The following is a 22,187-nucleotide window of genomic DNA, read 5'->3' on the forward strand; positions in this document are numbered from 1 at the left end:
ATATAATTTTCAGTGTGCTCTGCAGCACACCCTGCTGGAAGACAAAGGGAGTACGTAGCTGTGTCCATCACTTTTCCTTGCTATGAGAGCTCTGCTTTGTTTGTTGCAGAATATTTTATTGTTAATGACTTCTTCATGAGATTTCATGACAGTGGATTGAACTCTAAGTGTGCTGCAATCCTGGGAAAATATGTCAAACTGCGCAGGTTTACAAAGAGCCTTGAGACCAGTTTTCATTTCATTACCATGTTTTATCCTGCTTGCACTGGGGAGACAGCAATCATTGCAATAAATCATTGCAGATGAATAGATCTTCTACAATCTTTATTGTCATTATCATCACACACAAGGATTTGGTTTGATATATTTCCATATTTTATTCATACTAATATACTATACTGTATAATATGACCTCAGAGACCATTGTATATGGAAATGTGAAGGCACAGCACTGTAAAGATTCAAAATTGGCTGTCTGTGTACTACAAAGGTCAGATAGGGATGGGGGGGACATATTCATTCCTCATTATAATTCAGGCATGTTTTAATCTGCAATAGATCATTCTATCACTGTATTCTGATTCTCTTTGTCAAGAGATACGCTGTATCTGACACACTCACACATACATGCACTGCTATATAATTGTAGCTGACTCACATCCAATGTTTAAAAATGTTATTCATCTGAGTATTATTTCCCATACTCCTTTTCTAAATAGAGACCCCCCCTTCTATGCTCCTTCTTCATCCAGCAGTTTAACATTGACTAATGTCATCATGTTTTCAGCTCAGGGGAAGGGATAATATTACAATTATTAGAATTAGAATTATATAGGGGAGTGATTTCAGCCACAATGGGTTCATTTCCAGTCCTGTCCCTCCAATCCAGAAACAAGCGCAGCCAAAGTACAGGAAATCAGTGCGAATATCAATGCATAGATTAAATGCATTTTTTTTTAAAGTTTATTGCACAGTATTGTACCTTAAAAAGTGTTTTTTAATAAAACAGAGACTAGCATGAGAGGTCACATTGTAAAGAACCAGGTACATGTGTTCATTAAATCATAAACTATACTGCCTGAAATTAACTTCTCCTTTCCCAAAACCTTTTATCTCTCCAGCAATACGATTTATTGGCTTGACCCATAAATTTAAAAAAAAACAACAATAAAAAAACATGGCTATATTTAAAAAAAAACTATTAAAAAAAACTGTGAAGAACCAGTACACACTGGTAATCCATTGCAGTACCATATCTGTACCAGTGACTTTATGAAGTAAGGATAAATAATCATATATGCACCTTCATTAGGAGAAAAAGGTGTCGCAAATCTGGAGGCATTAGCCATTGCATAAACAGTTGCCTGTATTCCTTATCTGAATGTCTGAGTTCCCTCTTTGGCCCTAGTTTCCTAATTTTAGATGATCACACATTTGCAAGCTGCTGAACTACAATTTAACACCCTCTCGCTCCAGCTAATTTGAATCCTACATGACTAAATTTACCATGTCACCATAGCAGTGATAAGCCAAGAGACTTTAATGAGACAGTGGAAAACAGGATCACTTTTCACACACACATGCAAAAGATATTAAGTTCCTATATTGCATAATATTTCTTATTACGATTTGCACATGAGGATACAGGAAGACGACACATATGCACTGCATATCCCAGGGACACATTGAAAATATATATCCATAGATACAATGTGCATTCAACACATTTCAATGTTGTCCTGTACTGGGACCAAAGTCACAATTTTGCATACATAAAAAAATAAAGATTCTGCTAGAAGTTGCATGTTCAAAATAAATGGCATTTATTAAAGAGTCCATTCACTGCATTCCTCAGAAGTTGGCTGCTGATCGATATGGCACAACATTGAAAAGGGACAGTCAAAATCAAAGTGGTTGCCTTAGCAACTGCCCTTTCAGATTCCACCAATCAATGGGTCCGCTGCACTGCGATTTGCCTGTAAGGACCAGCTTCCTACACAAAGAGTGAGGGTCTGGGACTAGCGAGAGCCACACGCCTCAGGGGCTAGGAGAACAAACTGAAAGAAAGAAAGAAAGAAAGGAAGGAAGAAGAAATAAAACAGAGAAATGGCCATCATGTTTCAGAGAAGAATTCCAGCTCGAATCCAGTGGGTGGTCCTTTTCGTAGTCTTCTGCTTTCAGATTCTAACAGCTAGTGGAGGTACAGTACTATTCCTTTGTTAATTCAACTGCATATCTATCTATCTATCTATCTATCTATCTATCTATCTATCTATCTATCTATCTATCTATCTAATTACAACCAGTGAAGTTTATTAGCTTTGTTTAGAGTTCTGTTGCAAGGGCGGGAAATAACAGCAAAATACAGACTGGCTTTTTCAATGATCTCATTATTATTCTCTTTCAATAGCACCGCTGCCAAGTGGTACACTGTTGAATACACTCAAAGATAACCAGTAGCACCTAAAAGAGGAAGCCATAATAAGATCCATGTACTCTATACATGTGTGCTCATCTCCAGTTTCTGCAAAATAATGTAATTCTCAGTGTGCTCGCAGCACACCCTGCTGGAAGACAAAGGGATTTTTGTAGCTTTGTCTATCACTTTCCCTCTCTAAGAGATCTCCGCTTTCCTGGACAGAGACCAGTGCTGTAAGTAGACATGTAAATGAAACATTGCATCTCTTTGGAGTAACTGCGAGCACAGAGCCTGTCTGTTCTGTCTGTTTGTTTTTTTTTTTTTTTTTAATCAGTTTAAAGAGGTGGAGGGGATGCAGCTGTCTAGTACACTGTGGACCCCTGCTGCTAATCACTGATCATGTGATCTAAGGGACAGGGGTGCCAAGGTTGTAATTTGTATTTAATTGTATTTAACAGCCATCAGTGCCTTTGTTAAGTGCAGTATGATCTGTATGCTGGGCAGCAACTACAACTGGGTAATAAAGTATTACTGTGTCTGTCATGTGTCTTGGATCAGCTAATGTCCTCATTAAAACAACAAAAAAAAACTGTCCTCCACTCACCTTTACAATTGAGTACCAATCAATGGCAACTGACTTCCATGTTGACTTTTTAAAAGCAGATTGGAAGTGAATTTTCCTCTCACCTGGGGGTCTAATATTTTTACTGCTGTACTGCAGGAAAATTAGCTTTCAATCTGCTTTTAAAACACTCAACGTGGAAGTCAATTGCCATTGATTGGTACTCAATGCAAAGGTGAGTGGAGGACAGCTTTTTTTGTTTTAAAATCAATACATTAATGAACAGATGTATTCCGTACTTCACGAAAGTTGATGATGTATCCTTGATATATACAGTGTGTATATGAGGGTGTCCGTGTTGTGCCTCCTGCAGTTCAGAAGCTGGAAGCTCTCCCTGAGGGCAGCAGGGCCCTGATTAACCACTCCCTGATGCTGGTGCAGCGGCTGGAGGCTCTGCTGGCTCATGGCAACGGCAGCGACATGGCCCTGCGCGTGGAGACGCTGCACTCGGATGAGGTGAAGGTGTTCCAGGCACACTCGCTGGTGCTCTCCCTGCAGAGCGAGGTCTTCGAAGGGCTGCTGCAACACCGCAACTCCAGTGAACTGATCCTGAGAGAGACAGACGACTGTGCCGCTGTCTTCGACAAGTTCATCAGGTACTGTCAGCTCCACACACAGTGACACACAGCACATCTGTAATGTCAAGCACAGTGACACACAGCCTATACACAGCTCTGTCTGAAATGTCTGGTGCTAATTATTATTTGATTAATGCATATTATATGATGAATTTTTATTCTGTATTATAATGTAAATACAGCTCATCAGTAAGTGACAATCCCTTTAAGGGGTGGTAGCTCTAGCTATACCATATTCCTTACTCAATACAATTATTTGTCTACATCTGTTTCAGCACCTTATTTATATATATATACGAAACTATCTAGGTAGACTTGTGTACTACATATTTATAAGGGTTGACCCAAAAGTCAGACTTGTATAATAAACAGGGCGGTGGGATATCGTGCCCTAAATTTGAAAAAGCAAGAAAACAATACTGACCATGGTGCTGGAGTGCCATCTAGTGGCATTGCAGATAATAGCATAAGCATAAAGACTGTACCTGCAGTGGTCTTTGACACTTCATTCTGATAACTTTTCACAGCAGCTTCTGATTAATAACAGCCTTCTGTTTCCAGGTATCTGTACTGTGGGGAGATCACAGTCATGCTGGAGCAAGCCATCCCACTACACAAGCTGGCCAGTAAATACCGCGTGTCAGCTCTGCAGGAGGGGTTGAGTCACTATATGACCCAACATCTGGTCAGCGACTCCCCGCAGGGCCACGTGGTCAGCTGGTACGACTACGCCATGCGCATCGGGGACGTGGGGCTGAGGGACAGCTGCCTGCAGTACCTGTCCTGGAACCTGTCCTCGGTCTTCCAGAGTGTGGAATGGGGGGCAGTGAGCGATGACCTGCTGCTTTCTCTGCTCCAGCGCTCCGACCTGATCCTGCAGAGCGAGCTGGAGCTCTTTGGGGCTCTGGAGAGCTGGATTGGGCGCAACCAGCCCAGGGGGACGACCATTGAGAGCGCACTGCGTTCGGTGCGCTACGCCATGATCCCCCCCGAGAAACTCTTCCGCTTGCAGAAGCAGTCCCTTGTCCTGCTCAAGTACCATGACTCGGTCCGGGACCTGCTTTTCATGGCTTTCCAGTTCCACTCGGCCTCACCTCTCCAGTTCGCCAAGTATTTCAACGTCAACTGCAGCCTCTTCATGCCCCGGAACTACCTCTCCCCAGCCTGGGGCTCCCCCTGGCTCATTAACAACCCCACCAGAGATGACCGTAGCATGAGCTTCCAGACCCAGCTGGGCCCCAGCGGCCACGATTCTGCCAAAAAGATCACGTGGAATGCCTTGTTCTCCCCACGCTGGCTGCCCGTGAGCCTGCGGCGGGTGTACACAGCAGAGCATGGGGCGATGCAGGGGATGAGGGCGGAGGAAAGGCGCCCCCGGATCATCGTCACCCCGGCCACCTCCAGCGTGGACTTCGCGGGCGTCAGCTTCCAGAAGACGGTGATCGTGGCGGCGCGCCAGCAGGGCAAGGTGGTGGTGCGCCACGTCTACAACTTCCACCAAAGCACGGAGGAGGGTGGCGACTTCATGGCACAGGCAGACCTGCAGCGACTAGCCTCCGAGTACCTCATCGAGAGCGCCATGCACCTGCACATCATCATCAAGCCCATTTACCACTCCCTCATCAAGGCCAAGAAGTGATTCCTGCCTCCCCCTGCTCCTCCCCTCACACACTCACCTACACAAATGCAGCCGCAGACGCCACTGCTGTACAGTACCATTGCTTTTGGAATTGCATTGCAGCTTCCTTTCTGCTACCCTAACCCCTTTTTAAAGAGCCACTGAACTGCCATCTTGGACCACTATATTGCCATAATGGTTCTCAATGCCAAATGTCATTTGAATTTCTGGATTTTTAAACAATAACCATCCCTTATAAAAGTCTTCCACAGTAAAAGCATAGCAAAGTGTAATAAAGCACGGTGACAGCATGGTAACAGACAATTAGGCATTGTAAAGAATAGAGAGGTATGGTATAGAATACTAATAAACATGGCAAACCAGGGTAAAGTAAATGCATAGTATAGCCTCTGGAAAAGCACTGCAGAACTGCAAAAATACTGTGTAAAAATACCATGGCAAACTTTAATATGGGATTCTCCAGTTTGGTATATATAGTCTAGATAATAACAATGGCGTTGTTGAGCCCAGCATACCGGAGGAAACATGTTTTCAGTCAGGAGCTGTGAGCATGTGACTCATTGATCACATGACTATGCAAGATGACAAAAACCATGGATTACAACATGGTTTTGACAGCTACAAAAAAAATGAAGTGGACAACAAGCCAAGCATCATTATTATTATTATTATTATTATTATTATTATTATTATTATTATTATTATTATTATTACTGTATGTTAACCCTTTCTCTGCTTCTCTATGAGAGCTCAGTCTGCAGTGTGCTGCTTTGTGTTGTCAATAAAGAGCTCTTTCTCTCAGTCTGTGTCTGCAGTGTGCTGCTTTGTGTTGGTAATAAAAATATGTCTCCAGATCTCAGCACCTGTTTTCACATGTCATACTGGACAGAAGACACGTTGCCCTCTGCAGTGCAGGCCCATGACAAACAGGGCCAAGTCAGCTGCTCACACCTATTGCTAAGGTAGTCTTTCAGAAATTACGATTTGGAGTATGTTGATTTGAGAATGTGTTTGCTATTTTTAAAAGCCACAATGGGACATTAGCCCCAACACCTCCTTGCTTCTTTAAGGTGTCACTAACAGTGGCTGTTATCTGTGCTGGTCTGGACTGGCTATACGCTGCACTTGCCCTGTGTGCTCGCTTTACAAGTAAACGCTGCCATCTAGTGTTCAGTGTGAAGCATTACTGGTACATCTCTGTTTCCTCTAAGAGGACAACTTTACACTTGTCCCCCCCATTGATAAAAACGGGAAGCTTAGATTGTCATACAGATACATTCAAGTCACAACGTTTTAGAGTTAAAAAAAGAAGGTTTACTTGTTAATCATTTATATTAAACCACAAATCCTAGTGAATACCAAACAGTTTTTTTTTTTTTTTTTTTTTAACTTTAAAAAGGCTCTTGAGGGAAGCAACATGTTTAAAATAGCTTGCATTGTAATGTGATAAAGGTTTTGTACAGATACCAAATCATGCTTGATAATTTTGCTAAGAAAATGCAGCAATGACACAACTCAAAATCACTGCAAAAAGCAAGTTTTAAGTATTAACTGCAAAACAAGGCTCATATTTGACGCAGACTAATGTATACATGTTTGAGTCTAAACTACTATCAGGCCTGTCCATACTCAGGCCTTGCTGTAATTACACACAGGAAACGCACAGACACAATCACGTGATTCGCTTTGCAACAAGCCTTTATGCAAACAGCAGACTGCAAACTGAACCCTCCTCACCTTACCTAAACCATCACACAAAAACACAAGCTAGAATAAAAACTTTACAATAAACTTTAAAATAAAAATACATAATTGCATGATTATCACAGCGACTGAGGGTCAAATGACTGTGTAAGGTCACTGTATATTGACTAAATATACTTTTATATCAGACATCTATATTTTAACAGCGTAGGTGTGTGCACGTTCTGAAAAGGTATTTATTTTGTCGATAAAACTACATGCCCCATAGTGCCTTGCGTTACGTGCAGGAAAGACGTCTGTTCACACAGACTCTCAGCGATCCAAGTTTGGAGCTTTCAGCTGCTATCCTTGGCCCATCATGTAAGTGCAGCTGAGCTTTCCTTGCAGTGCAATCAAAAAATTCCTCTTTCCAGCCTGTTTTGCAAGGTGTGCATTTCTACTTTCGCTCTCTGCACGGAGACCTGCAGCCCACACCCGGAAAACCTCCAGTTGCATGAAGATCGGAGCCTGCATTTTTGCATTTTTTTGTTGCAAAGCTTTCCACTGAAGCTCCAGTCAGAGAAAGGGAGAGGGAGGGAGAGACAGAGAGAAAGAAGGCAAAGTCTTTGTGATTCCCCTCCCCCTCATCAAAGCAACGGGGAAATGTCTGTGTCAAAGGGAGGTAAGATTAGAAAGAGTGATCTGTGCAATTCTGAATTAATGCAAGCAGGATTGCATGCCGTGCTACATGCATGGGTGCAGCTCACTATTTGCCATTGCATTTTGAAGTTTTGAGTTTTTGCAAGGGTCAGCTGCATTTCCTGTTTAGGTGGTGCCCTTTTACACAGCGGGAGTTCCTGGTAAGACGAAGCTTGCAGTAGTTCAGCTGTATATTTGTTGACGTTATTTGCGTTCTACGGGAGCCATCCTGCTATATTTTTGCATTGCCAGGGACTCCCATATAGAATAATATGCTACAGCCTTCAAAATTAGCTGTGAAAACCTATTATACTAATCCCAAATTTGTTTAACATATATGACATTTATGTACTGTAATTGCATGGTGAATCATGCATTTGGAAACTTTTTTTTTTGGTGGACCTGAACTTTATTTTTATATGTGAAACTGATTTCTGACCGACTGTAACTATGAACCCTTAATAAACCGTTGCTCTAAATGAAATGTTCGCAAAAAGAAATGCGCACATGTATTGTTTTATGCATTTCTTTTTGTCAGTTCGTGTGCGCAGCTGGAAATCAAACATTTCTAGTTCAAACGTCTCGTCGTGCACGCGTTGTTTCAGCTGTAAATAATATAAGTGGGCTTTGCAAAAAATAACAGCCTAAAAATAGCCGCCTCGCAACAAACATAAAACACTGTTTCGGAAGGGCGACTTCAAATCTGAAAAGATTAGCAATTTTTAATATGCACGCATTAATATTATTGTCCTTGTATAACTTGTGCAATTTCAAGTATAGCATGTAATCGGCACGGAAGCGCGTACGCTTACAGGGCAGGGTTACACGTGAAAGCGATATTTTGAGAAACTTGTTTGTATTTTTATATATAATAGAGTAATACCTTAGTATGTTAGAGATGGTAACTTATTTAAAGAAAAAAAAAAAGTAAATGGGATTTAAATATAGTGGTGTGCGTGTAAACGCTGGTAGAACGAACAGGTGACGCCATCCGTCCGTCTCTCCAACTGCGTCAGTGTGACTGGAATGTGCCACTCCACGGGGGAACTGGGTTGCATTCGTACTGCAAAGCAATGTACTAGGGTGATGTGCAGATGAAGACAAACGTGATTACACCCGGTGGGAGAAACGCGTATGTATTCTTTCTCAGTCCCTCAGGGGGAGAGATGATATAGTCAGTCCCACACACCAACCTTGTGTCATTTAATGTTACTGAAGATATGTGATTGTGGATGCTTGGAGAGGGTGCATTTTCAATACAGCATGCTGTATTGATGGATTTGTAGAATTGTCTGTGGTAATATGCAGATTGCCTTTGAAACATTAGTGGGCCTGTTGTGCTTGATCCTTATCTTCAAAGCTGCAGCCCAGCACTCTTCTTACCCCTGAGATACTCAATCCCAACTCTGTTGTCATGTAAATAACCCTCGTTGTCACAGCACCATGCCTAAATCCCCTTTCTGCAGGGTAACCGTTGGTCGCGTTCCAGTGCTAGGGGTTTCTGCTGCAGTAACAGAATTATCCAGTTTGTTGTTCCAACAAGCTGCAGGATTCCTTCTGGGTTGCGAATTCTATCACGTATGTTCTGCTTGTGTATGTATTTTGTTCCCGTTGGTAACAGAAAGCTGTGTGTGTGGTTTTTTTTTTTTTTGCAGGGGGTTTTGCAGGTGTTGGGTCCACTATAAAGAACTGCTATGCAATACGTACTTTCTCTTCATAAGAAATCAATGCTTTGTTTGCACCGTGGTCAAATGTTTTGCTTGCAGCAAGGACTGCAGACACCTTCCTTCTACAGCAACAGTGTAACTTTCATTTCGAGGATTCCCAGTTTAATCTCTTTATTCCCTTTAGGATTTCCCAAACCCATAGCAAGCATTCGCCAATCCCTTCAGCCCCCCATGCAGATGTCCAGCACTTTCCCAGTGAAGCATGCTGTAACTCAGCCAATTCTGTAACAGGTTTGGTAACAGCTGTGTGGTTCTCTGCCTCACCTGCAAGAATCTGTATAAAGAAGTTTATATATGAGCAAGACTCTCTTGGCCAATCAGAGAATTTACAGAAATACAGAGATGGTTTTATCATGCAATGGACGCACATTTTCTTCTTGATGGAATTGTCATATTCCTCTTTATTTTTTACAGAAATATACATTGTAATACATTTCAGTGCCATTGACTTTTTTCTTTTTAAAGCACAGTTTTATACCAGACATACATTTATTTAAAAAAACATATTTTGTATTACAAAGATTAAAGTTGCTTTACCCCATGTATGCTTGATCATAGGTGAGTTTTCAGGAATATTCTGTATGATCATGAATGCAAGTGTGGGGCTACGTCATGTTGGAGCACTGCCAGACAAGGGGGTCTGCAAGAGAGAGAATTAAGTTGTTGTTACAAGTACATTCTTTTGCGCTGGTGCAGTAATAATACTGTAGTTTATATTATATCAGTTCCCTGGGATTTTTTATGCTAAAATATTCAGTTTTGTCTGCACCAATTGTGAAACTAGCTCGAATACAGACATTAATTTGAAACTAATCTAAAATGAAGCCGGGTGCTTTGGCTTGAGAATGGCTGGCTGGTTCGGGAGGCAGGCGCTGTCTTGGAAAGTTTAGGAACTCGCAGTTACTTAGAGGCCTCTCTGAATCAGCCTTCAGGCAGCCATGGAATTCCATTGAAAAATACTCAAAATTCCTGGAATTCTCAGCAGAGCAGAGCAGAGGCCAGGAGGAGAGGGGAGGGGAGGGACCTGGCCAAGTGGAAGGGACAGGATTGACTGTAACTGCTAGCCAATGCAGGGCGCCTCAGTGGTAGGACAGTTAAGATTGGATGTAGCAGGGCTTTGTTTTCTTTACATTAGAAGGGAGATTGACTAACTGTAGTGGACTGTGGTGAGCCAGTGCTCTCTTTTCAACACTGCTGTTAGGTTGAGCAGAATCAGCATACAAGACCCCGAGTAGAGACAATGTGACAATTTAAAGCTGTAGTAACTTTTTGCACTATTTATTTTATTTTTTTTTAATACCCAAGAGAAAAACAAAAGCAAACTGTTAAGGTATCGTAGCGATTCGGAAACGAGCTGATTAACCCGCTTGTATCCTGATTTTTATTTCTAATTTTATTATAAAATAAAAATCAATAAAACGGTTATTGATGAATTAATCGTCCGAGTGCCCTTTCTGGTCCAGTTTTCTTCTTGCTTTTGAAATGAAGTGTTCTCAACGCATTGATTGTTGACGACAGTTATCAGTTACATATTTGATTACTTCATGCACTTACTTCATGAACATCATGCATTTGCCACTACTGCAATATGGTTTTCTCTGCCTGTATAGGCATGTTGTAAAAGCCAGGGGGTGTAACTCTGTAATATTTCTACATTATCTGCAGCAGAGTAAGTCTACTTCCTTAGTCATTCAAAACCTCAAGTACTTGCTTATTTTGCACCCCCATCCTTTTTAGGTTGTGTGTATGGGTGGTGGGTAATTCACTGACACAGGAGAAGGACAGGTGTACTTGAAAACACCACACAGGTCCCAGTTTTATTTTCAAGTGTGTTTGTTTCTTTAGCCCGCAGAGGGCGCTGTTGTCCATGGTCTGCTTACCAACTATGGTAAACAGAACCACAGGAATACCAAGCAATGGTAAACAGTTCAGGGTGCAGGTGCGCTTGCAGGTGCTCCAAACACTGATTCAAAAATAGAAGGCAAAGGGAAAATAAAACTACAAATAAAAGGTGCTGCACTTGGCAGTGATATCCCGGTCGCCGCTACCCGCACGACCCGGATCACCGACCTACGCTACCGGCTCACTAGCCTGCTCTACACAATATTCCGGGGTCTGCCCAAGGGTTCCCTGCTGTCACTGTCTTGCTGTTAAGTTGCTTCTTCCTCCCCGCTGGTTCTTGATCACGACCTGCGCTTCCACACATTCAGCGCGTCTAAAAGGGCAGACATGAGGAAACAGTAGAGCATTATCTTATAGGGCTAACAATCTCCCCAAGACCCGCCTCCCAGCCATTCAGAGAGAGGGAAAGTCCACACACCCCCTTTCCCACCTCCCTGTGTCACTGCCATGACTGACAGGCAGTTATTGGATGACTGCTGCACTCTTTCTGCAACACTGTGAACACGCCAGCAGAGTCGGCACAGATCTCCCCCTGCTACAGGTTGGAATTTCATTGTCTCTTGGTAACTGCACAGCATTTAATTGCTGCTGTTGTAACCTTTTCAACCCGCAGCCCATTATAGTAAGAGATTGCTCCACTTCAGGGCTATTATTGTACAGTAGTGTTCGATACTCTGTATTCTTTCTCTTGTTCACATCTGGTAAAAGGTAGGTAGTGCAAGTAATGTAATTAAAACAAACACAGGTTGATTAAACAATGAACTCATCAGGCGATACTTAACAAAAACAAACTATTTCTATGAAAACTTGCTTGTACAGTAAGTGTATTTCTGGGTTGGTTTGTATAGAGGATTTCCTGGTAATAAAGAGGTGCAAACATATACTGTGTACAGAATGCCTGCTTATGTTATTATAGTGTGATGTTTGGTAGACCGCTTTGGGCCTGAAGCTATTTATCCATTAGCACAAAGGAATAAAAACCACAAATTAGAACCGAGAATGTTTACAAGCCCCCTACGTTGAAATGTTTGTGTTGTTTACTTATGGTTTGGTAGCTTTGTATGATGCTTTTTTATCCGTTCTGAAAAAAAATTGGCTAATGGCAACATCTGAGGGTCTGTGATGCTGTAAGTGTATGTGTGCATTTCTAAACTTCATTGCTCAGCCCCAGCTGATCTCATGATGTAACTCCCTGTCTTTAACCCTTCTTGTTCTTGGCACTCTGCACGTGTTCCTTTATGTGAAAATACCAGAGATGGTGCCTTTTGGAAACAGAGGATTTCTCTGCTGCTAGCCGTTAGGAGGTGGTTCGAGGGCTGCAACGTTTCCAACCATGTCTTGTTTCTATAAATTCTACCTGTTGTGCACCTGTCTGTTTGCTATGCACGCACAGCTACGCCGTCAAAACAATAACAAAACACACTGCGTTCCGCAGTCATATATATATATACACACACACACAATAAACTCAATACAATAAACAAATACAAAATAACACAGGTGGAGAGGGAGACCCCATTCTAAAAACAAACAAACGGAACAGGGCTGTTCGCCCTGTTACTATATAATATATATATATTAGTGTGCGTTAAAATAAATTTGTTTGGAATTGAGAATTGATTTTAAAAAGGAATTGAAAAACAGCACTGATGCACGTGCTTCAACCTCTTTTTATGTCAAGTATGAAGACGAAGTGTTAATTCAGGGCTGTGTGTTTTTATAATATAGACAGTAAGAGTCGCTTCTCATCTTCCAAGGAGCACTGTGGATTATAAGCAGCTCTCAGTAAGCATGCTGGTGTACTGTGATTTGTGGCATGCCGTGAAGGAACACGTGTCCCAGTTGCACTGTTTATGGTCTGGAGCTCCAGCTGTGTGTGATAAGCAGGGATCCTAGGAAGCCTTTCACTGTGGGGGAAAAACAAAGCTTTTCTGTGCTGTCGGAGGATTTTTGATTTTACACTTGGGGCGGGGCAAAAACATTCAAGGCTTTTGTTTGTTTGACAACCAAATAAGTGCATTTGTCATATATAATCATCAACAAATTTACATAAAAATACTTGTTTAATAAACCTGCTTCATGTGTACAGAGGTGAAGGCTGCACGAGGCGTATTCATATTAAGTGGCTTGCAGTTTACTTGTTATCCTGACGTGCTTTGTTGTAACTGAACAAGCTGTTAAAGATGCCGAAAACGATCAAGTCAATGAGTCTGGCAATAGCCATCCAGATGACCAAGAATAACCTCGGAGATAAGCTAATATGAATACTATTTTATGTTTTTTTTTTATTATTGTTTATGATGCTTAAAGTAAAATGGTAAGTTTGTTTTTATTATTGATTTAGTGTACTAATAAATACTTCCTGTGTTGGGTGACAGAGGGGACTCAGTTTTAGCCTTTTATTTTAATTAGAATTTATTTTATTTTTTTATTGTGGAAGTCTAAGATCCCTGTTGAGAATGTGGGCTATGCAGTTCTGATGCAGGCGAACTCGGTCACTGTCATGTTGTGAAAAGCATAATTACCCAGGTGGTAAGGTGTTAAACACAATAATGTGTACTGCACTCCTGACATTTCAGCTAATAAGAAAATTACAGGCAAGTATATGAAAGCCAAGCATTTAATTCGTATTGAGGATCTCCACGCTTTGCTCTGATGGTATTGCTAAACTGTAAAACGGCAACAGGAATATAAATTGTGTATGCTTTTACACTTTGTTATGCTTTTGCAATTTGCGTTCTGCATGCTAAGCATTCATTTTCTTTTCTTTCTTTTTTTAATGAGCTACCTTCTAAGTAGACAAAAGTTTCAGCGAATGCCTTTGACTCACTGTGTCTGTCTGTCTCGTTCTCATCCACAGGCAAAAAGAAGAATAAGAAGCTGACACTTCCCAAGGAAGTCTTTGAGCAGCCATCTGCAACCGCAGCGTAAGAGAGCTCTGCTTTATACCTGATCTGAGATGAGCTATAATAATGTAGATTGAGGCGGAACTGGGGGCTGTGTTACACTATAGAGAGGTACAGATTGAGTGAGAGTGGGGGGTTGTGTTACAGTGATGTATAGAGGGGTACAGATTGAGGGAGAGTTAGGGGCTCTGCCGCTGCATAGTGGGGTACAGATTGAGGGAGAGTTGGGGGCTCTTTTCCAGTATAGAGGGGTGCAGATTGAGGGAGAGCTGGGGGCTCTGTTACAGCATAGAGGGGTACAGATTAATCCTGAACTAAGTGTGTATAGGGATATTCTGAAATTTTAAAATGTGTCTCTTCTTTCTCTTTCCAGACCACCCAGAGACTTGGACTCCAAAGCCTGTGTCACGATTGGGGAGAAGGTAAGACCTCAGAAGAAAACAATTAACAATATACTCCAACTCATATCAATTGGTAGAAAAGGTGGTGAAAATGTTGGCAGATGGAAAGTCACTCATGGGAGTTGGACTGAAATCCTCCCACTGTGCATTAGGCTTGTGGTTTGCTATTGTGTTTTTTCCCTCATCAGAACTTTGAGATGAAGGCAGACGACCTGGAGCAGATCAGTGAGCTGGGCCGTGGGGCGTACGGAGTGGTAGACAAGATGAGACACGTTCCCAGCGGCCTGATCATGGCGGTGAAGGTGAGAACCTGGGTCTGCCTCCGTCGGAGCCCCCACCCTATACTTTAACAGAGCCCCCAAGTCTTCTTCCATCTGTACTGTAACAGCGCCCCCAACTCTCCCACAATCTGTATCCCTCTATACAGTAAGAGCCCCCAACTCTCCTTCAATCTGTACCCCTCTGTACTGCAACACAGCCCCCAACTCTCTCTCAGTCTGCACCCCTCTATAGTGTAACACAGCCCCCAACTCTTTCAATCTGCACCCCTGTATACAGTAACAGACCCCCTCCAACTCTCCCTCAGTCTTTACCCCTCTACGCCCCCAACTCTCCCTCAATCTGTAGGTTGTTTCTTAGGGATGTAGAACAGTAATATGGCAGATCAGTGCGAGACTGAAGCCCTCTTCACACTGCCTCTCCTCTCACACAGTAAATGTGGCAGTTTCTGTGGGTGGGCTGGCTCATCACAGCCATTGCTTTGTGTTTTGAATTCACAGAGGATCCGAGCGACTGTGAACAGCCAGGAGCAGAAGAGGCTGCTGATGGATCTGGATATCTCCATGCGGACAGTAGACTGCCATTTCACTGTCACGTTCTATGGGGCGCTCTTCAGAGAGGTACAGTGTAGCATTCTGGACTCCACATCAGTACAGTTTTCCCAGTAGTAAGTCGTGCTGGACCTTCAGGATAGTTGAGTCAGTGAAATAATGCGACGCAGTAGTAGTTATCCGCCATATTCCCCTCTTGTGATATTTTGACTACCTATACTAGCTACAAAGGGTGGAATTCCTTAGGGGAGTGACAAAGCATAATAGAAATACATTTCAGTGCAGGGTATAGCAGTTCATCACAGTGGTATGGGGCTGAGAGAGTCAGAGAGTGGCGTGAATATCTCCACAATCTAATGCTTTCTACGCTCAATCATCGCCATGTTGGCTAATCAGCTGTCTTCACCTGGGACATTTGGAAGTCCCTATAGAACTAGTTGGGCACCCACTCTTTCAAACCTCTCTTAAACAAAAATATTTGCTTTGCCAGCTAATAAACTATTACTGTTAAGCATTAACATGATCACATTGTAGATGCCATTCTCTATTTGACATCCTGTATGTTGATTTGTATTCATTCGAATGCCGGTCTATCCAGTCCACTCTGTCCTCTTACCCAGTCTCTGTGTCTGTCCCCAGGGAGACGTCTGGATCTGCATGGAGCTGATGGACACATCGCTGGACAAGTTTTACAAACAAGTGATCGAGAAAGGCATGGCCATTCCTGAGGATATCTTAGGAAAGATCACAGTCTCTGTGAGTCTGCCCCCCCGGGCTTTGATTCTGATTCCATGAGAACACTCGGCATATTCCCAAACACTATTTCCACGTAACCCTTTTTATCTAGCAGGCGTAGTTGGTTCATCATTGTAACCTTTTATTTGTGTGACTTTATTGTGGGTAATCATATATATTTTTAAATTCGTCACCCTGGATGTAACACCTGCTAGACCTGCGGTTGTATTCAGGATCAGATTGTACTGCGTTTGTGTGTTATGCATGCAGAGATTAAGTTTTTTGGAATGTCACGCTGATTGCATTAACCATTTCTTCTGTGTCTCTGCAGATCGTGAAAGCTTTAGAGCATCTACACAGCAGGCTGTCTGTGATCCACAGAGGTGAGCCACCGTTAGCTGCTCCTTTGCCAGGTCTAGCGATTTTTTTAAGGCGGTTCGTTTCACACACTACATTTACTGTAGTTGTGGGGGTTGTAATGAGCTGCTGAGCTTGATTGATCACCAGGAAAGCTCCCCAGAGCTGTGCCAGTCTGACCCTGTTTCCTCGCTCTCCTGTGCAGACGTCAAGCCCTCTAATGTGTTGATCAACACGCTGGGACAGGTGAAGATGTGTGATTTTGGGATCAGCGGCTACTTGGTGGACTCGGTTGCCAAGACGATGGACGCCGGCTGCAAGCCCTACATGGCTGTGAGTCCCACTGTCTTTGATCTGGGAGTAACACATGAGAGGTTTGGTGTCAGTGGAGCAGGGTTTAGACGCTTGTGGGGGGAAATATCACAAGTCACCTTGGTGAAAATTCTGGTGAGCTGGTAAGAGTCTGGTCAATTACACATTGACCTTTTAATGAGCTGGTATAATAAATCCTAGGCAAAGTATACTGGCAATGAATTTGTTTTTAGAATTTGAGAGTAGACAACAAATAGCTCACTTTAAGGGTTTTTACTGGACCTGTTTTTTTTTTTCCTTCACCACCTTAACCAGCTCACCCAGCACCAAGTCTTCTGAACCAGCAGGACTGTTTTTTTTTTTTTTTTTAACCAGTGCTGCTCATTGCTGGAATTTGCAGTACTGCGGGTATAAGAATTCTCCCTGTGCTTTTACTTCCAGCCTGAGAGGATAAACCCGGAGCTCAATCAGCAGGGCTACAGTGTGAAATCGGATATCTGGAGTTTAGGAATTACGATGGTAAGTCCCTTGTGTGTGTGCACTGTGCCTCTCCGCCTCTCTCATGCTGAAGGTACTGTATCTCTGTCTAATGCCCATATCACTGCAGTCTCAGTGGTATGTTACACATCCTCTAGTTTTAATGGTACCTTTAAAAGATGTAGGAGCCTTATTTTCAAAATGCTTTCCTCCATTCTTTTAATTAACTCTTTTAATGAATTTTTTAATTAAGAAAAAATCATCTTGTGGTACAAAATGACAAACAGACACCTTGGGAGTTCTTAAGACAGCTTTGGTTATGTTAGGTTCAGTAAAGACCGGAGAAAACGCTTAGAAAATATGTCCCTAAGTCAAGCAGACAAACGTTTAGGCTTGTGACTTCTTCAGTGCGCTAGTGCCGCAAATTGAGTTCATTGGTACACTGGACAAGGCTCTACCCAAAGCGCTCTTCTGCTTGACTTCTGTCTAGTTTCACCTGATTTGAAGTCATGGATAGTTAGCCTGTAGTAGTGCAGGGTGTGTGCGCTCCTGTCTGATGGATCTCTCTCTCCCCCTCTCTCCCTTCTCCTCAGATTGAGCTGGCCATTTTGCGGTTCCCCTATGATTCCTGGGGCACGCCCTTCCAGCAGCTGAAGCAGGTGGTGGAGGAGCCATCCCCACAGCTCCCAGCCGACAAGTTCTCGGGAGAGTTTGCCGACTTCACCTCCCAGTGGTGAGCTGATACCTGACCTGGAAACCTGCACAGGGGAGCACCCCCAGCCAGGGTCCTGAGCAGAACTGGGGTCAATTTATAGTTACAATTATAGCAGAGTTGTTATTTTATTATATGTTAATTTGTTCAATTAGTTACAATTATGCTGCAGTAATTGCATTTATTACAATAACACAGCTCCCCACATTTAACAAATTCACTATTTATTCTAAATAACCGGCAATAATCGCATGTACAAATATAGTAACATGCTGTAAATTATTTTTCCAAACAAATGAGGTCACCAAAAGTGGTGGAAAAGACTAGAATAATGATCGTCCTGACAAATAAAATGCAGCATTGAAGTGTTATCGATCAAGTATAGGGTATAGTTACAATTACACAGGTGTGCCAAGGCTCAGCTACAAGTAAAAATGCCATTGTAACTGTTATTAATTGTGAATTGCACAATTACGTTTGTAATTGACCCCAGGTCTAGTTTGAAGCAAAGCCGTCCTTGCTGGAAACAACTTTGCCATAAAATTCAACTAAGGGGGGGGGGGGGAGTTCAAATGGGCTTTCTGGTAAGAGAAATGCTGAGGTCCGGGATTTGGGGCAGGTGATGTGTTGCACCATGCTGGCTCGGAGCTGTGTGCTTGAGTCCCGTTCCAGCAAGAGCTTCCGACAGAGCTTCCCTCTTCCTGACCTTGCTGCTCGGGGCTGGTTCCTGTCAAACTGCGAGACCCTCTTTCTCACTGAGCGGAGCTCTTTATCTTGCTCTGAGCCCTCCAGGCACTTCAGACCCCAGGAGACAGGATATGTGTGCGCTGCGTGCATCCTTGTGTCTCACTTTTCCCAAATTAGTCAGAGGATGGGGTGGAGGCTGAACGCTGTTGTGATTGATCAGAAGCACCCGGGAGAATCGTTTTGCAAATGTTGTGGTTTTATACCCAGTAAAAAATACAGGCCTTTGCTATAGATGCCACATCAGGGATGGAAATAAGATTCCTTTTACAGAGCAGTTTGATTAATTCCTGCATTTAAAAAGACACCTGAGCTTATTAACTAATACACTGGGATTAATCGAGCTTGTAGTAAAACCTTTGATGGGTTAAACTGCTATGCAATAGGAGTCTGATTGCCATCCCTGATACAGAGTAAGGACACAGTGCTAGAGACACACGGGGCATTGTCACCCTTTTGTTTACCCAAGGGACTGATTTTTTTGTTTGCTTTTGTCGTACTAGAAATAGAAAAAAAGATTGCTGTTGCATAGCACTTTGAGCCATTCTTGGTGTTTTTTTTTTAAACATTTTTTGTTTTTCAGCTTAAAGAAGAATTCCAAAGAGAGGCCAACATATGCAGAGCTCATGGTGAGTACCCTTGCTGTGAATACCAGTGTACTGAGCCCACAGTTCAGGGGTGTGTATTATTATTATAACTGTATACTGTGTGTGCCCCTGTGCTCTAATTACAGGTGTAGGGAATTTGCTACTACTGCGCAAGAGCTGATCATGATCATGTGGCACTTCATTCATACTGCCACAAGAGGGCAGACCAGCTCCTCTAATGACAGGCCTCTAAGCTGTTTCCTATGTCTGTTTTTATATTGCTGAGCGTGAGCTAGGATCTGTGTGCAACCAATAGTCCAATGTGAATACATATAAAAACCTATAACCCATACCTCCGGTGCTGACTCCGGTCTAGCATTGCTGGATCCAGTTGTAGAAGTTGGAAAATAGTAGATAAGTGTTGAGCGTTTGGTTAACATATCCCAGATCACACTGTATTTTGATCGAATTCAAATCATCTTTAATCTGTGCAGGACTGTGTGGTAGAGGCTAAATTAATAATACATACTGTTCTTTCTGAACCCGACAGCAACATCCCTTTTTCACCCTCCACGATTCCAGTGAGACTGACGTGGCCAGCTTTGTGAAAATAATCCTGGGGGAATAAGTGAACCTCTGGGCCCCCGCACACACGCCTGGGGGAAGCAGGACTACTCCACTTATGCACCAATCGCAATCCAGAAACCGAGAGAAACCCATGGCAAGGTGGGGGGGCGTGGCAAAACAACCCGCGCCGCTGAGACTGACACACGTTACAGAATGCAAAGGGTTGGTAGCTGTGCTGAAATGCACCAAGCGCAGAGAGCAGACTAGACGAGGGACGTTTCTCACGCCAGGGCCCTCTAGGTGATTTTAGACGATGTCAGTTAAAATAATATCTTCTTCCAAGACCCACTCCACTCCCAAAACAGAAGTCAAACTCAGCTTGCTCCTCCCCAGGTGTTATGAAGTTGTGTGTGTGTGTGTGTGTGTGTGTGTGTGTGTGTGTGTGTGTGTGTGTGTGTGTGTGTGTGTATGTGTGTGCAGAATCTGTTGGTCATATCAGTTATTTTATTATTTATATTACATGCTAAAATGAATCTGATGTTCATCTACAAATTTTATATATATATATATATATATATATATATATATATATATATATATATATATATATATATATATATATATATATATATATATATATATAAATATGAGAAAATAAACAGAAAAGGATGTTTAGAGTGTGTTGTTGGTAAATGGGGTTTCCAAAAAAATTTTTTTGGTTTTGTTGTAGTGTACTGCACATGGCGAATGGTAATGGCTTATCTAAAATGCAAATTAGGTAGTAGCAACAGACACAGTAATAATTCAACTTCATCTGCTACTCCCTATCCGCACCCTTTCTAGATTAACATGGTCTAGTCTGCAGCAAGTAATTTAAACTAAGCAAGACTGTACCATACATTGGTATGCAAAGAATGAGCCTGTATAGATTGAACAAGCAGGATCCCGGGGCTGTATCTTTCCTGAATGCTCTCTCTATGTATAGATTGCTCTGTCACAGACTAGGACTGATCAATTCATGTCACACTCCCACTGCATGCTTTTTTCCCCCTTCTGTGTTTATTGTACCAGAATTCTCAAGGTGCTTGTGTAACACCTTATATCGCCATGTTTCACGCAAGAGTTTTACAAGAACTTGCTGGGGGTAAAAATGACAGCTGTTTTATTATGGATAAAATCCACATCCATTTATTTAATTTTTTTTTTGACCTTGGTGTAATTTTTTTCTATGGACTTTCTGCATAGCGGACACTGCCATCTGGTGTTTAGATTGTGTAATTGCAGTTTTTCTATTACTTGGAACATTTTGTGCTATTCTCGTAGCTATCAAATCCTGCTGGATTAAGTTGAGACCCTGATTTTATTTTTTTCATTTATTTTTTCTGATCCACTCACATAATTTCTACTGATTTTTTTTTAATATTGCGTTGTCTGATAGTCACACAATAGTTATGTCAAAGGCAGCATGTGAGTGTAAAATAAACACCCCTTTGGGGTTCATGGATCCAGATTCATTCACAGAGCAGGTACAGGTACCCTCTGCTGGATCAAATCAGTACTGCAGCTGTAAGACTTTTACTACTGGATTTTGTAGCCGATCAGAGTTCTTTTTGTAGCAGTCCTCCTTTCATTAGGACCGGGCAAAAAAAAAAACATTTTAAAATATTGTGATTTTTTTTCAACACAAGGCAAGTGTGCAAATGTATTTTCTGTGAATATTGTGGCTTACATGCTTTCCCTTTTTAAGGTGTTATTGTTTACGTTTCAGTTATGTTGTGGTTTTTACTTTGCATATAATATTGCAATAGTAATTGTGCTTTTTATTTTTTTATTTTATTTTAATGGTTTTCTTAAAAGGGATGTGAAATCCAAAAGGTCTGCCCAATCCCTAGCGTGTGTGTGGCATCGCAAGAAAAGTGTTGAGAATTGTGCGCCAGTAATCTCGTTTTTAACTCATTCTGTTAACAGTTTCTAAACAGTACAGCTGTGGAAAGAAAGTTAAAAGCAGTCTCACCTGAACTTTTGTGCTCAGAACAAGGCTGTCATAGAATCACTGTGAATGTAGCAGCTAGCTGGAAAACCATGTAAAAAATAATACCTGCTGCATTCAGAGTTATATTCAGCTAAATCTGCAATAATCTGACCCAGGAGTAGTGTTTCCTATTACAAGGGTGTGTCATCTCCCCCTTCCCCACACAGACCTACAAGGTGTCACAGTTTAGCCCTCAAAACTGAATTACCAGATGGCCAGCTGTATTGCGAAAAACATTAAATAAACAAATTAAGGTGT

The 22,187-nt window shown here is 42.2% G+C and overlaps 2 protein-coding genes across 3 annotated transcripts; both read left to right on the forward strand.

The window, feature by feature from the left end:
• The first annotated feature begins 2,002 nt into the window (after positions 1-2,002).
• On the forward strand, positions 2,003-6,014 carry LOC121296089 (BTB/POZ domain-containing protein 17-like). Its single transcript, XM_041221280.1, has 3 exons — positions 2,003-2,200; positions 3,355-3,637; positions 4,181-6,014. Exons 1-3 carry the CDS (start codon positions 2,107-2,109, stop codon positions 5,256-5,258), a joined length of 1,455 nt encoding a protein of 484 aa, XP_041077214.1. The 5' UTR covers positions 2,003-2,106; the 3' UTR covers positions 5,259-6,014.
• A 1,170-nt stretch (positions 6,015-7,184) lies between these two features.
• On the forward strand, positions 7,185-20,356 carry LOC121296108 (dual specificity mitogen-activated protein kinase kinase 6). Of its 2 annotated transcripts, none has more exons than XM_041221321.1 (12): positions 7,185-7,322; positions 14,130-14,196; positions 14,549-14,597; positions 14,765-14,878; positions 15,356-15,475; positions 16,046-16,162; positions 16,473-16,524; positions 16,704-16,831; positions 17,252-17,329; positions 17,881-18,020; positions 19,327-19,372; positions 19,881-20,356. In XM_041221321.1, exons 1-12 carry the CDS (start codon positions 7,220-7,222, stop codon positions 19,956-19,958), a joined length of 1,092 nt encoding a protein of 363 aa, XP_041077255.1. In that variant the 5' UTR covers positions 7,185-7,219; the 3' UTR covers positions 19,959-20,356. The 2 variants fall into 2 exon arrangements, with proteins under 2 accessions (XP_041077255.1, XP_041077256.1); XM_041221322.1 differs by having other exon boundaries at positions 7,256-7,623.
• Positions 20,357-22,187: the final 1,831 nt, after the last annotated feature.

Source organism: Polyodon spathula, chromosome 21 (assembly GCF_017654505.1).
Source record: "Polyodon spathula isolate WHYD16114869_AA chromosome 21, ASM1765450v1, whole genome shotgun sequence".
Classification (NCBI taxonomy): Eukaryota; Metazoa; Chordata; class Actinopteri; order Acipenseriformes; family Polyodontidae; genus Polyodon; species Polyodon spathula.